General features: G+C 45.5%; 1 protein-coding gene across 2 annotated transcripts in view; it reads right to left on the bottom strand.

The window, feature by feature from the left end:
- Positions 1 to 13,628, bottom strand: part of FGD1 (FYVE, RhoGEF and PH domain containing 1) — a 44,287-nt gene extending 30,659 nt beyond the window's left edge. For both annotated transcript variants that reach the window (XM_056129976.1, XM_056129975.1), the window contains exon 1: positions 13,054 to 13,628. In XM_056129976.1, coding sequence (XP_055985951.1) covers positions 13,054 to 13,360 — 307 coding nt within the window. In that variant the 5' untranslated portion in view covers positions 13,361 to 13,628. The remainder of the gene's footprint in view (positions 1 to 13,053) is intronic.
- Positions 13,629 to 15,310: the final 1,682 nt, after the last annotated feature.

The following is a 15,310-nucleotide window of genomic DNA, read 5'->3' as shown; positions in this document are numbered from 1 at the left end:
TCAGGGGTTATACAATTAACAATAAAATACAAATAAAAATAAAGCATCAGTAAATTCGGAGAACGGAAGACCTATTAACATTGACCCTCTTATAGTGGGCTTTCTAAGTCTTTGGCCCTAAGGGAGATAATGGTAACAGTTGTGAGTGAAGATTCAATCTAGGAGGCAGAGAGGGAATATCAAGGATGCCATGTCCAAGTAAAAGAGTGTGTAGTGCAAGTGGGCCTGGTTGGGCAGGGAGCTGTATATGGTCTCAAAGGATAGAGTTGTGAGGGGAAAGTAAAGAGTGTGATTCCTGGATGCCAGGCTAAGGATCAGTGAGCAAAAAGGCCACTATTTAGAGTAGAATGAAGACAAACAAGTGAACAGATGTGAGATGGGAGGCAAGGAGAGAGAAAAGTGAGGCAAGAAGGAGAGAAGGGGATGAAGGGAAAGGGAGGGAGAGGATGAAAAGAGGGAAAAGGAGAGGGATAGAGAGGGAAGAGAGCTAGAGGCGGAAGAGAGAGAGAAAGAGAGAGAGAAGGGGAGTAAGAGAATAGCAGGTAAAAGATTCCAGTGTAAATAATATCACAGCTACAGAGGTTCTGGTACCCTGTTAGCACAGTTTCATACATGACTATTCAGAGCCATATAGTGTTTACACTGTTTCACACAACTGTGGAACCACACAAATTCAAACACTTAATCACATATCATCACACACCTGAAAGCTTGGTCACATTGTTGCAAAAACCCAGTCACAGCCTCAGACATTACAGAGCAGCTTGCTCTTCAAGCCCATGTTCTCCCTTGAACATATATCTTGCTTACTTGTTTTATGATTCTTTGTGTACTTATTTTCACTCCAACTTTGGAGAAGCGTGTGTTCGCTCTTAAACATGTACTTCTCCCTTTCCATCCCCTCACATCTTTCTTTTTATTAATGATGAATATATTACTTAACTGTGTGGTGAGCATTTTATGTTACATATATAGTATATATGTATATAATTATGGGACACTTTAAACATGTATAATTACTTATCAAATATATTCTAAAAATTAGAATAAGATAAAGCATGAAATTAGGGGCTAGAGTAATAGTACAATAGGTAGGGCATCTATCTTGCAAGTGGCTGATCCAGATTCAATCCCTGGCACCCCATATGTCTCCCAAGACTGTCAGGAGTGATACCTCAGCCCAGAGCTGGAAGTAAGCCCTGAGCACCACCAGGCATGCTCCCAAAACAAATAATCATGAAATTAAGTCACAAAAAGATAAAATTGCATAATAAATATGCCCTCCTCAGAGGCTGGTCTTATCTTCTAATATTCTTCTAGTTTATAGCCTCACATGCTATAATCATAGTCTGAATATATTTGGTGTTGTGCTTTGTTTTTAGCTGAACAGTTCCATAAACAATTAAACAATAGCTATCTTTTTATCATATTTGTATTAAAGCACTGTAGTTTACAAAGTTATCCCTAGTTGCGTTTTAGACATACACTACTGTAGCACTGATCCCACCACCAGTGTTAACTTCTCTCTACTAATGTTCCCAGGGTCCCTCCCATATTACCACCACTCCAGCCTGCGCTCTTGACAGGCACCTTTCTAAGTCTCATTGTTAAAATTTGGATCTCTTAATTTTAGTGTTGTTTGATATTTATTGTATGGATATTTGGCTCTACACTTACCTTTGTACCTAATTCCCCTGACTTGGCCCTGATTGCTTCTCATCTGTCTCTTTTCCCTTTCCTCTGCACTCTTTCATTCCTTCTCCTCCCTATACTCTAGGGCAGGGTTGATCAGGGCAACCCCTACTTTAAAACATTGCATTATCTCATCCAATTATTCTAAATACCACATGTAAATGAATCATCCTGTGTTTATCCTTCCTCTTCATTTAACATGTCTTTCAGTTCTGAGAGAGAAGAAAAACCTTAAATGTAAGGGAAATAGCATAAGAATCAAAACAGATCTCCCATACAAAATGATACAGGTGAGAAAAAGGTGGAATGACATATTCAAATTACTGAATGAAATAAACTTTCAACCTAGTGTCCATTACCATTTAGATGGGAGGGAGGGATAAAGACATTCTCAGATAAACAAGAGCTGGTGACATTTGTGATAACCAAACAGACCTTGAATAAACTACTGAAAAGCCATTTATATAAACCAAATGCCCTATAGAAACCACAGTAAAATGGCAACACAGCCCTTTTCATCATTAATATCCCTGAATGTCAATGGACAAAACCCTTCCATAAAAATGAACAGAGCTTCAGATTGGATCAGGAAACAAAATCATTTGCTGCTTACAGGAAACATCTAAATCACAAGATAGACACAGGCTCAGAGTAAAAGAATGGAAAACAATTATACAAGCCAACAGTAAACAAAAAAATGCTGGGACCACCATTCTTACATCAGACCAATGTGCATTCAGAAATTAGAGACAGCGATGGCCACTGGTTATTGATCAGGGGAATAATAGTCAGAGAAATACTAACTCTAATCAGCATATGTGCACTAAATGTTGGGTCAACCAAGTTTGTATGACTTTTGCTCACAAACCTAGAGAAACGCATGGATGGAAACATAATAGTAGTGTGAGACTTCAACACCTCACTGTCACCACTGTATAGATTGACTAGACAGAATATTGGGAAAAACAAAAGAGCCCTAAATGAAGAATTAGAAAAGCTGTGACTAATGGATGTATAATACATATCTAAGAGACGCATGCTTCTGAAAAGTTGAAGAGTGAAAATAAGTAAGCAAAGAATCATAGAGACAAGTAAGCAAGATACATATTCAAGGGAGAACATGGGCTTGAAATGCAAGCTTCTATGTAATGTCTGATCCCCAGCACTGCATATGGTTCCCCTCAAGTACAATCAGGAGTGATCCCAGAGCACAGAGTCAGACATAAACCCTGAACATCACCAAGTATAACATGAAAACAAACCAAAAAAAAGAGTGTGGGTCATCATTTTGAAATATCTGATTAGATGGTCCTTAAGATCCCTTCCATCTATGCTATTTACCTCCAACCCTATCTTATATCCTCTGGCATTTGAATGGCAGCCTTAGAGGTCCCCTTTTCCACTCTCTGGAAGAGCCCAATCTCCTCTGATATGAGAAGGCTAAGGAAGATGACTCAGGCAATACTTGTGAGAATTCCCTGAACTGCATTCTGCCTTTTGTTCTGACCGGTCCAGTTCATATGCTTTCCTATAGAGAAAGCCTGGAGAAAAGAGAAGAATTGTCAGAATTTTCAGAACTCTTTGAACTCATTAAAAGTGAAAGGTATTCATTTTTAACAGAAGACTATGTGTTGAGCATCTGCTCTGGAATAGGCAATGTGTTGATGATTTCTTATGTCATCCCATTAACAATTCTGTGAGTATATTAATTTCCATTTTACCAATAAAGAAACTGAGGCACAGAGAAGTTAAAGCAACTTGCCTAAGGACACACAGGTGTTTGAGGGATAGAATGTAGCTCAGCGATAGAGCACTTGGCATGCATATGTGAGGCTCTGGGTTTGATCCCCAGTACTGCAAAAAAAAAAGTGTCTGAGCTGGGGTAAAATCCTAACTGTACCTGTATCCAGAGTCAAAGAGCACATCACAAGTCAATGTTTGTTGAGCCATGGAAGAAATCACATGTGGGCATATAGATGGGGAGGAGGGGGGGATTTTATAAAGGAAAATGTTTTTGAATTCTCCCATCTAGGATGGATATTCATTTTCAATTATATGTGGAGTTGGGATGTTCCACATGAAAGAAAACAAAGGTATAGATTCTAGGGGTAAGAAGCAAAGAGGGTTTTATTTTTGGCTTTTTTTTGGGGGGGGGGGTTACTCCTAGCTCTACTCAGGAATCATTCCTGGTACTGCTCAGGGGACTAAATAGGATGTCAAGTATCGAACCCGGGTAGGCCCCATGCAAGGCAAATGCCCAACCCACTCTGGCCCCCAAAGAGTTTTTTTGAATGACAGAGCTTCCTGGGATTAGAAAAGAGATATGAGAGCAGGAGGAAGGAGCAAGGAAAGCCCAAAAATCAGGCAGGTGTTGCACCAACCACCACCACTGAGATACAGACCCATAGCATTTGTGTATACACACAAAGGTCATCTATATACAGAGACCTCCCCACAGAAAATTATAACATTTAGAAACCTTTATGAGTCTAAATAGAGCCAAGATGACACACAAGCAGGCATGTAGGAACATACAGGCAACATATACAAATGCAAAGATATGAATATACAGGCACATTCAAACATATGTACAAATGTGTACATAAAAATAATATACAGTTATTAAAAATAATATACAGTTATTAAACAAAACAGGCTTTTGGAGAAAAGACAGCAAGGTAGAAAGGCAGGCACGTGTGTGCATATGCATGCGAGCACACATATACTCACATCACACATACAGAGCACAGGCAATCATCACTTTTCCAGTCACTTGATTGTGTGAAAGGCTGGCCCTTCTCCTTGGTCTGGTCCTAGGGCCAGAGAAGGATGGGCGTGGTGGTTCCACCCCTGGGAGGGGCTGGGATCTTCAGAGGATGAGAAGGGAAGGGAGTGAAGCTACATCTGGGAGCTCTGGGGGCAGTAATTACCCGGTGCTGGGGCTGCCATGCTGGCTGAGATTTCCTTCCTTGTGAGGACAAAGCCACTAGGGGTTGGCACTTATGATCTGTATTGTAACCATAATACTCATCTATCTTCTCACCTTCTCACCTCAGCAGAAGCCTGGTCAAGTAGAAAAGCTGGTGACAAAAAGATTATGAAAGAAAAATAGAGAGATTGTATCAAGGACAAGACGAGAGAAAGCCTACAAGTAGAAGAGTACACAACTTGCTACTTAGGGCAAATTAGGAAGGAGTTAGAGAGTAAATGACACCGGCTCAGACAGTCAGAGAGGCAGGGACAAAGCACAGACCAGAATAATGTGCTATGAGAAGTGCTATGGACTTTACTTCTAGCACTGAAGCCTTTAGAACAGCCCTGGGAGGTGGGAATAATTATATTTTTATACATGAGAAAAATGAGTCTCAGAGCAGTGAGGTGATTTGCTGAAGGTCTCCTAAAGCTAGAAAGTGGCAGAACTGTGTTGGCAGGAGACAATCATCATTATCTGGCCTTGCCAGAGACACAGGCCCATAAGGAATCTGAAGGAATTCTCTAGAGCAGTCCTTCCAACCTGGAGACTGGAGCTCCTAAGAGATACAAACTGAAAGAGACCCACACCTTCTTTCCCAGCTGCTGCAGGATGCCAGAGGGGCTCTGTCCACACCTGGAATGCATTAGGCAAGGAGGCCAGGCCTAGGGAAGCAGGGAAGGAGCAGGAGGAGGAGCAAAGAAGGCAGGAGGCCCAAGGGCCCAGAAGACTTGGATGCCACGCTCAGGTTACTTGGGGCCACTCCTGCCAGTCTCACCTTTCCCAGCTTTTCTACTGGCACCTACTCTCCCAAATTTAGCTCCCAAAATTTCAAGGCAGGGACCACAAAGAACTATAGAGGACTAAATGAAAGCTTCCAGTTCCCCAAAAGAGCCTACCTTTCCCTCTAGGCCTCAGTCAGATACCTCATTCTCCTACATTTACTCTGAGGTATAGTCATTTGGGCACTGTCACCTACCTAAAAGCCCATTCTTCAGGTTCCTCAGACTCAGTAATACTAAACACCCCCACTCCAGCACCTAACTGGCTCTTCCTCCTGCCTTCCCCATCCCAGCAATAGCTCCTCCATCCACCCAGTACCCCAAACCAGAGGATAAGATTTTACTACATCTACTCCCTTTCCTTCTATCCATATACATCCAGCAAAATCCCAAATTCTGCTGACTTGACTTCTTAGTGGCTCTGGAATCCTTATACTCTTCTACTAAGTCTAGCCTCCTAACTTGCTTCCTTCTCTCCTTTCTCAGGGCCTTGAACAAGGCATTCTCCACACTACAAGCAGCTTTTAGAAAATAGTCTGTTTCAATTCCTGCAGTGAAGGGCTCCCCTTGCCTTGAGGGTAAGCTACAAACTACCATCAGGGAACAAGTAGGGCCCAGCTGGTGAACACTTCCCTGCCCCCACCTTCCAGCCACAATGGTCTCTTGTCTGTTCCTCGAAAGTGCTGGCTTCCGCCTGGGGCCTTGGCACATGTTGCTCCAATGGTCTGAATGGCTTTTCTGCTTCTCCTTACCTCTGAGCTATTTATTCTTCAGGTCCTAACATAAGTGTCCTCTTCTTCCTGCCTGCCTCTCTTCATATGTTACTGTAGCCTCTGTACTTGGATTTAAGTCTTGCCTGCTAGAAAGAAGCTTCATGAGGCAGGCTGCAAACCATGGAACAATATTCCTGGCCCTGTCTCTACTGTCCTCGTGAGCTGTGGGAGAAGGCAGCTGGAATAGAGAAGGGATCACTAAGTCAATGATGATTGGAGGGATAGTTTTAGATGGGAGATGTGTGCTGAAAGTAGATAAAGCACCAAACGTGATAGCCTCTCAGTATCTGTATTATAAAGCATAATGCCCCAAAGTAGAGAGAGAATACGGGGGAAGCTGCCATAGATTCCGGGAGAAGTGCGAGGGGGGGATACTGGGGACATTGGTGGTAGAAAATGTGCACTGGTGGAGGGATGGATGCTCGATCATTGTATGACTGAAACTCAAACATGAAAGCTTTGTAATTGTTTCTCATTGTGATTCAATAAAAATAAATAAAAAACAAAAAAAGAGGAGCTTCATAAAGAATACAATTGTGGGTACCCTCTTGCCATCCGGCACCTAGAGCAGGCCAACTTCATAGTAGGTTCTTAACAAATATTTATTAAATTTAGAAATGCCCAGTTTCTTCCCCTCTTTTACTCTTCCTTATCGGTTAACCAGGTTTTTATTAGACCCTATTAGATATCAGACAATGGCAATTACCAGATCCTGGGTGTTTTAAATGAGTAAATTGTGGCACTGAGATGGTAATGGCAGTCTGGGGACCCAGAAATTTAATAGAAGAACCAAGATTGCTAATAATCCTTATGCTGCTGCCCCGGGGCCTTGTGTCGAGTCCTTTGTGTGTTTTGATAACATTTTGGAGATGTGATACCTTCCACGCCCAAGAAACTGGGTACTCGAGCCCCAAAAGGCTGGAATCACTTCACCAAAGAAATCTCTCTCCAGATAATGGAGCTTAACTGTGTTGAGCAGATCAATGACAGGCAATACCTGTCCTAATTCCATGCAGGTCCTGGTCCCATCCAGCCAGGATCTGGCCTCCATATATGCCTAAGATTATATGCTAATATATGCTAACTGGCATCCAAAATGCCATGGCTTGTGTCTTCATAGGGCATTTAGCTGCCATCCACCCTTGAGGGAGTAGTTTGCCTCCAGATGGGTCCTCTCCCGAAAGAGTCAAGGAATAGGGATTCCAACCGTCGGATTCCAGACAGCTACAATCTGAAAACTTCAATTCTTTAAGTCTTGTCTGGGGAAGTCTTCCCCTCACCTCCAACCTTCTCTTCCATCCCCACCCACTGAACCCTGCTCTTCAGTCTTTACATTCTCTTGTCATGGGTTGGATAGCCCAATCTGAATCTTTACCCAGATACTCACTGGAATCTCAACAGAGCCTACCACTTCTTCTTATCTCCAAACTTTGTATTTTCCTTTCCACTGACTTCTCTCTATGACCTTTCAATATGCCATCATCAGCAAAGGAACCACAGGAATTTACTGCACCAGTGTTTGATTCACTTTTCAGAAATACTTCTTCAGTTCTTTGCAACAACCACCACATTGGGTATATATAAAATGGGTCTCAGCTTCATGCAAATAGACATTAAAATTGTTCTACTCACCCCCACCAATCAAGATAGGTATTTTTTTTTGTTTTGGGGCCATACCCAGCATTGTTTAGGGGTTAATCCTGGCTCTGAACTCAAGAATTATTCCTGGCAGTGCTCGGGGGACCATGTGGGAAGCTGGGTATCAAACCTGGGTCAGCTGTATGCAAGGAAAAATGCCCTATCTCTCTGGCCCCAGTAGGCACTTTAAGGCAACATTTGGGCAGGTAATGAATAGTACTTCTCAAGTGCGAGTCTGCTGACTTCACTTTCCTTCTTCAAGGATGCACCTGTCCTCTAGAGTCATGTACACTCTCCCTATGAATTGCTGTGTGATCCATGATATACATTGGTGGTAAAAATTCCTAAACATCTCTGGCACAAAGCTCTCTTCTGAGCTTTCCGACCCTATACATAAATGTTCCCTGGCAATATCTATCTATCTATTTCCCTAGAGTCATGAACCAATGTCTCAAGTACAACTCACTATCCTTCCCCAGATCTGTTTTTTCTCTTGCATGGAGGGAACCCACCACTGTCTGCCAGGTCACCCAATTTGGTTTCAGAAAATACTTTTTCATCTTCCTTGGCCTCTCCACCTTCATGGTCTGTCCACATTCGAACTAGAAATCTCTCTAATCTTGTCCTCCCTTAACTGCCACAGATTGAACCCAAGCTAGTATCACCTCTTCTTGGAATGACTGCAAACTCCATCTGCCTGTTTTCTTGCTTCTCTGCAAATGTAGTTACAGCTATGGGCATCTCTCAAACACCTTTATCTGAGCACTGCATACGAAGCCCTTCAATGTTTCTCCTTTGACCTCAAGATTTCACTTTCTTCATTCTTCACTCTTCATTCTTCCCAATACTAATACAAATCCACCCCAACTGTGAGAATGCCCCAAGTCTCAGTGTTTTTTGCTCTCACCAAACCTCCCCTGGATTTCCATCCATATTCCTCCTATTTCTACAAATCTCACTGATATTTCTCATGCCATTTCTTTAAGGTGGGCCCTAGAGTGGGTGCTACTTATGCCAGTTTCCTATTAGTAGGGCTCCACAGTTCAAGTACATTATAGTTTTAAATACAAAAGAGCACCACAGAGAGGCATAGAGGACTATGCACAGAGGATAAACTGAGGAAGCTAGTGTTTGTGTGCAGTAGGTTGGTGGAAATCACTCTCTTTAGCATAGAGCCCATGTTTCTCTTTGGGGTTAGGAGGGAAACCCACAATAGGGACGTGGGAAGAGAGTGCCAGAAGGGAGGCATTCTTCTACATGATTTTAGTTCACTGTAAGAACATGGCTAAACTGCTTCTCTTAGCTTCCTCTGCCCCAGATAGAAAATGGGTTTGGCCAGTGGTTCCCAATCTAAGCTGAGGATGTCAAAATCATCTGAAGAGCTTTGCAGATAGATTCCTAAATTTCAACTTTTCCTAGGTTCCACATTTACTTATGGAGGGGATGGGCTACATCTGGTGGTCCTCAAGGGTCATTCCTGGTAGCTCTGGGTATTTAATTTGGGTCAGCTATATGCAAGTGTCTTAACCCTCTCACCACCCCCCATACTATCTTTACAGCCCCTCACATTATATTTTGTGAATGATAACTAGGGATTCTGTGTTCATTCATTTTGGGAAACTCAGAACCAGATGGTGTCAAGGAGTCTTTCCTGCTCCAAATCTAATGCCTGGTGTATCTAAGATATCTCAGGCTCTTTCAAGTAAGCTGAAAATCTAGCCCAAAGTGACCTCCATCCAGAATCTGAAAGTGTCTCAATCCTGAAGCTTTCCCCAAATCCCAATGAGCAAACCTATTACACCTGGGAACTCCTTTTCATCTTTCTCTATGCTGTCTCTGGCCTTCAACCCCCAGGAACTGAATTATTTCCATAATTAAACAAAGCCTTAGACTTTAACAATCTTGGAAATGGGCACAAAAACAACAATCCTTCCCAGTAATTCAGAAAGGATAACTAAAAGAGAAAGCACTTGAAGCAATTCAAAACTTTACACAGGGATAAAATATAACTATTATTTTTAAAAGTCTCCCTTGTGGGTTACTGGACTTTCAAGGATGGTGGCTGAATGGTCCTCAGCAGTTTGAGGGAGGTAATCACAAAGCATCTGGGAATCTTGACACAAGAACTCTTTCTCTCCCTCTCTCACCTCATCCCCACCCAAGTTCAGTTCAGGTCCCTCTAGAGTTCAGTTCTGTTTGTCTCTCCCTCAACCCCATCCCCCACCCAAGTTCAGGTCTCTCAGGTTAAGATCTCTCTCTCTCTCTCTCTCCTGACACATATACACCCTACAGCCACACTCTAAACACACACACACACACACACACACACACACACACACACACACACACACCCTTACAGTCACCAACTCACCCATATTGGAGTCAATTATAGGTGAGTACTGTGGATAGAGAGGCCTATCCCTGGGCTGAAAGTCAGTGGCAGGCAGGCTTCTCACACTCTTTGCTTCTGTCAATCACATGGCTCATGTCTGCCTTGACAGAGCCTGAGTAATTTCTCTGCCTCCTCTTTTCACTCATTTAAAAATATATTTCATTTTGTAGGCTTTACAACAAGCATTTCATAGATTCCTCAAGACATTCTTTAGATGAAAATATTGAGGATCAGGTAATGGAAGTCACTCATCCAATGTTACACAGTGAATCAGTTAAGAATGGGTGGATGGGAGGCCACATCTTCCCTAAAGCCCTTCATATTCCCAATCTTCATCTTGAATTTGAAAAAATGCAGAATAAGAAAAAACTAAAAGTACTTAAAGAAAAAAATGAAACAAAAGTACACTGATTACTAAGAGCAGTAACTTCATTGGGGAAAGAATCCCAGAATCTTTGTGGTTTTTTTAATGGGGGGAAGGGAAGAAAGGAGAGCAGTCACAGGGAGGGATTATGATTCTAATTTGGAAGGATTGGTGGAGTGGGAAGAAAACTCAGAATCACCTTAAGTATTGATCAGATAGGCCTGAAACCAGGGTCTAGAAGTCTTTCAGTTACAGATTCTAAGATTGAATATCCAGAGGGTAGGAATTCAATTGCACTTTTTATCAGTCCAGAGATTCCCACACATACTTGTCCTACTGCCTCCTTTGTAGAAAAAAATCACTCAGCTACCTGGAAATCTACCTTCTGAAAGGTAGATTTGAGTACCAGGAATGGCCCCTAAGCATAGAGTTAAATTCAAATAAGCTGAAAATACACCCCCAATTGCAGCTGAAGCTATTATTGTCCCTGTGAGTGTTTCTGTGCTCTTTGCCCCATGGAGTAGCATTTTCATTTTGGGAAACACTGTTTCAGACAACAGTTACTGAGGGGCCTGCTATGTGTTCCCTTAATAGTTGTTCAGGCATTTGTTCAAACAAGGATTTATTGAGCACCTATTATATGCCAGGCACTGTGCTAGTTAGCTGGGTATACAACAGTGAACAAAACAGATACAAATCCCTTGCCCTTGCAGAGCTCACATTCTAGTGGAGGGAGATGGGCTATAAACAGAGACACATCCAGTAAGATTGCAGATTGTATTAAGTGCCAACTTGAAAGCATAATGGCAACTGTGATGGAGACTCACAAGTGGTCCTACCTAAAGCCTCAAGGAGGCGATATATGAGCTGCTACTTGAAAGATGAGGAACAAGCCAGGTGGAGAGCAGGGGGAAGGGCTGCTAGGTAGATTCTTTTTAAAGGCAAATGCAAAGACCCTGAGATTGGAATGCTTGTTGTAAGCAGGTTTGGGAGTGTGAAAGAAGCTGTTTCAGTTAAGATGGTGAGTAGCCTGCTCCACAATGTCTCTCAAGGAATGTTTGGAAAGCCAGCAAAAGCACCATGCAGAGCAGAGCATTTAAAGGCCTGTTGTCAGAGAGAGCCCCCCAAAACTCCCAGAGTTCCATGACTAGCTCAAGGTCACAAGAGCAACAAGAGCCACAACTTATTTGCAATGTATGCCGAACTACTGCTGGGTCACAGCTCCAAAGGCATGTGGGGCCTGGGGATGTGACTTGCGGAGGGCCCTAAGAGGCACAACAGCTTTGTATTACCATGTGGAAGTATCGCCCAGTATTGCCCAATGGAAGGCAGAACAAACATGCACAGCTTTTTCTCCAAGGCCCCTCAGCTCAGGTCTATATTGGGAGGTCCCCAGACCAGAGAGGCCCTGCTGAACTGTCAGGTACTTAGGTCTGTGCAGCACAAAGGCCTCTTCAGGCAGTGGTCTATAGCCCCAGCCTGGTCTAAAGTGGCTTGGCTTCTGCAAATCGAAATTTAGGTATGATTTCTCTTCACAAACAACCTTGTAGCCCGATACAGCTCTACAGCTTTGTTCCAACTGGCTTGTGTCCCCACTCCAGAACTTTTCTCCTTCCTTGCTAGCAACCACTCCCTCTAGACCTCTGGAGCTTCAGCTAGACACCCCTCACGTCCAACTTTTTCACCTTTCTCTCTAACTAGCACTTTTACTCCCTCCTTCCCTTGTCCTCCCACAATATACAGCTGGCAAAACCCCCAATAGTGGATCAGTCCACCATACCTCTTCTTTTTCCACTCATACTCCAAAGTAGTTGAACAGTACTGGAGAAATCACATAAGCAGAAGACTTGGCATTACTTTCATGGTCTCCAACCTAAGTTTGTTTGGGTAAGTGGAAAGACAGAATTTGGACTCAAGTAGACCTAGTTTTGAATCGTGGTTCCATACTAGCTGTGTGACCTTGGGCAAGTTACTTAACTTGTCTGATCCACAATTTCCTCCCGTACAAAATGAGGCTAATGATACCCACCTCACAGGAAATGAAACCCAGGTAAAGAACCCAGTCCAGTGGCCGACCCAGTGTAGGCCCTTGGCAAATGGAAGATTCCATCTTTCCTTTATTTCCCCAAACCCCAGTTCTTTCAAGTAAATCCTCCCTTTTCTCCTTTTAATCCTGCCCGATTTTTCCTCAGAGTGCTTCCTCTCCCATTAGCCTCAGAAGACCGGTAAGAGGGGTTGGGGGGTGGGCACAGGAGATAGAGAAGAATTAGGGGTCAGAGGCTGAAATAACTGAACGCTGAAAACTGAGCGAAGGGGTTGGGGATTCGAGGAGATCCTAAGGGCCAAGGTGAGTTGGCCGGTCTAGGCAGGGCTATAGAGAGGAAGAGAAGAACCGTTTCCCAGCCCCAGGCCCGTGTTCACAAGGTCTCTCGATCACTCACCAAGCCGGGGCTGCGAGCCCTCCAGGTGGTAGGAAAAGCGCAGGGCCCGGTGGTGTTGTGAACTGGCACCGCAGAACAAGAGCCGGGGCCCGGGAGAAGCGCCCGAGCAGGCGTCCGCGGGTCCGACAAACTGAGGATCTGCCGGGCCACTGAGAGTCGAACCTGAGCCCCTAGGCACCGGCAGTCCGGGCTCTGAGGTTCCAGGGTCCGAGTCGGCACAGGCCCGTAGAGCAGCGCCTGGGTTGTTGACTCCCGGGTGTTCGGGCTCCGAAGGCCCAGCGCCCCCCGGGGCACGGTGGCCCTGCATGGTCCGGGCCTGGGCGCGGGGCCCGGGCTCCCCGCTTGGCTCCAGCTCCTGGGGCGGAGGCGCGGGCGGAGGAGGCCCGGCGCCCGGCGGAGCAGCGGCCTCAGGCTCGGGGGGCGGGGCTGCGGGCTCAGCCCCACTGCGGAGCCTCGAGCCCCCGGCCCGGACCCCGGCCAGCAGCCGTGGCGACGGTGGTAGTACCAACAGCAGCCGCGGCCACCGCCGCTGCCCTGCCAGGCATCGCCGGCCCGGGCCCCGCGCGAGGATTGGACTAGCCGAGGCCGGGGGCCTGCTGGGGAGCTCTGTCTGTGCGGCAACGGCTGGGTGAGGGTCGAAGATCTGCCCTCCGCGCGAGCTCTCCCGTCGTCGACGAGCCCCTTGAAGGCCTCTGGGCTAGCACTCGTCCGTGTGGAATTCGGGGTCTCTTCTTTCTCTCCGAAAGGGAATTGATTGCAGCTCTCCCGGTCGGAAAGGGTTCTTCCTCCCGCCGCAGCGGAGGCTGAGGGGCGGAGAACAGGGGAGGGCAGAGAAAGGGAGGGGAGGAAGGAGAGAACTGAGCTGGTGGGGGGCAAGCGTGTGTGCCGCGCGCGCGGACTGCGGGGCTCGCCTTCAGCCAATCCCTCCGGATGCTCCAGCCGCGGAGGCAGGAGAACTGCCTGGGGCGGGATCCTCGGTCCCCTCCAGCGTCGGCTTGGGTCTCCGCAGCGCCGGGCGGGAAGAAGGCCAGAGAAGTGGGGGTGAGGAGGACCAGAGCCTTTGCTGAGGCAGCCTCAGCCACAGCGGCGCTGAGACCCAGTTCCCCGGCTCCGCCCCCTCGGCCGGGATTTGAGTTTGGCCACGCCTCCTCATCCTGGCCTCCAGGAGACTGCTCCCCAGGTCCTCCTCCCACTCTCAAATTCCCCTTCTGCCTGCCTTCCTCATCTCCACCAGTTCCCACACCGCAAGTCTCCAGACTCAAACTACCCCGTCTTTCTGTCCCTTCTCAATTCTATTTCTTCCGTTAACCCAACCTTCACTCTTTTCCAGAAGCCTTTCCGCCAGTTCCAGAGTTCTAGGGCTTGGCTAAGAGAAGACTTATCTTTGCTATTCGTTCTCTACTCTGATTAGAACTCATAGTGTTTTTTATTTTATTTTATTTTGCGGAGGGGGGGCGCATCTGGCGGTGCTCAGGCTTACTCCTTGTCTATGTGCTCAGGAATCATTCCTGGCTGTGCTTAGGGAACCCAATGAGTCGAGTGATCAAACCTGAAGCCGGGTAGACTGCTTACAAGGCAAGTGACTTACCCACTGTACTATCTCTCCGACACCCCTCACTGTCTTGCCAATAGCCTCAGTTCCCAGAAATGTCCCCCAGTTTAGTTGTTTCTTCTTTCTTCTTTCTTTCTTTCTTTCTTTCTTTCTTTCTTTCTTTCTTTCTTTCTTTCTTTCTTTCTTTCCTTCCTTCCTTCCTTCCTTCCTTCCTTCCTTCTTTCTTTCTTTCTTTCTTCTTTCTCCTCCTCCTCCTCCTCCTCCTCCTCCCTCTCCTCCCTTCTCTTTTCCCTTCCCCTTTTCCTCTGGAGAAGGGAGCATACGGGATGCTGGGCATTGAACCCCAGTTGGCCATATGCAAGGCAAGCACCCTACCCAAAGTGCCTCCTCAGGCTCCCAACTTCTACGAGGCAGCCATCGCTGACCCACACCCTATGTGTTCCTAGGCAGCTCTCACACTCTCTTCCTTTCTCCATAGCACCTATTTCCAACATTTTCTTTTCTTCAAACCTCCAACTTCATTTCTTCATCTTTCACCTAAGCAAAGTACCCAACACTTTCCCTTGTAAACAACCCCCCTCTTTTTCTTTTCTATAAATGTCACAAAAGAGTCGCCTACACTTAACCATCTTAATTTCCCCAACTTCCCACTTATCTTTCAATCCATTCCAGTCCACCTCCACAAGTTGCCTGATACTGCTGTCA

Source organism: Sorex fumeus, unplaced genomic scaffold (genome assembly GCF_029834395.1).
Source record: "Sorex fumeus unplaced genomic scaffold, SorFum_2.1 ptg000073l, whole genome shotgun sequence".
Taxonomy (NCBI): domain Eukaryota; kingdom Metazoa; phylum Chordata; class Mammalia; order Eulipotyphla; family Soricidae; genus Sorex; species Sorex fumeus.
The sequence above is the reverse complement of the archived record's forward strand: the minus strand, read 5'-3'. Positions and strand labels throughout refer to the sequence as shown.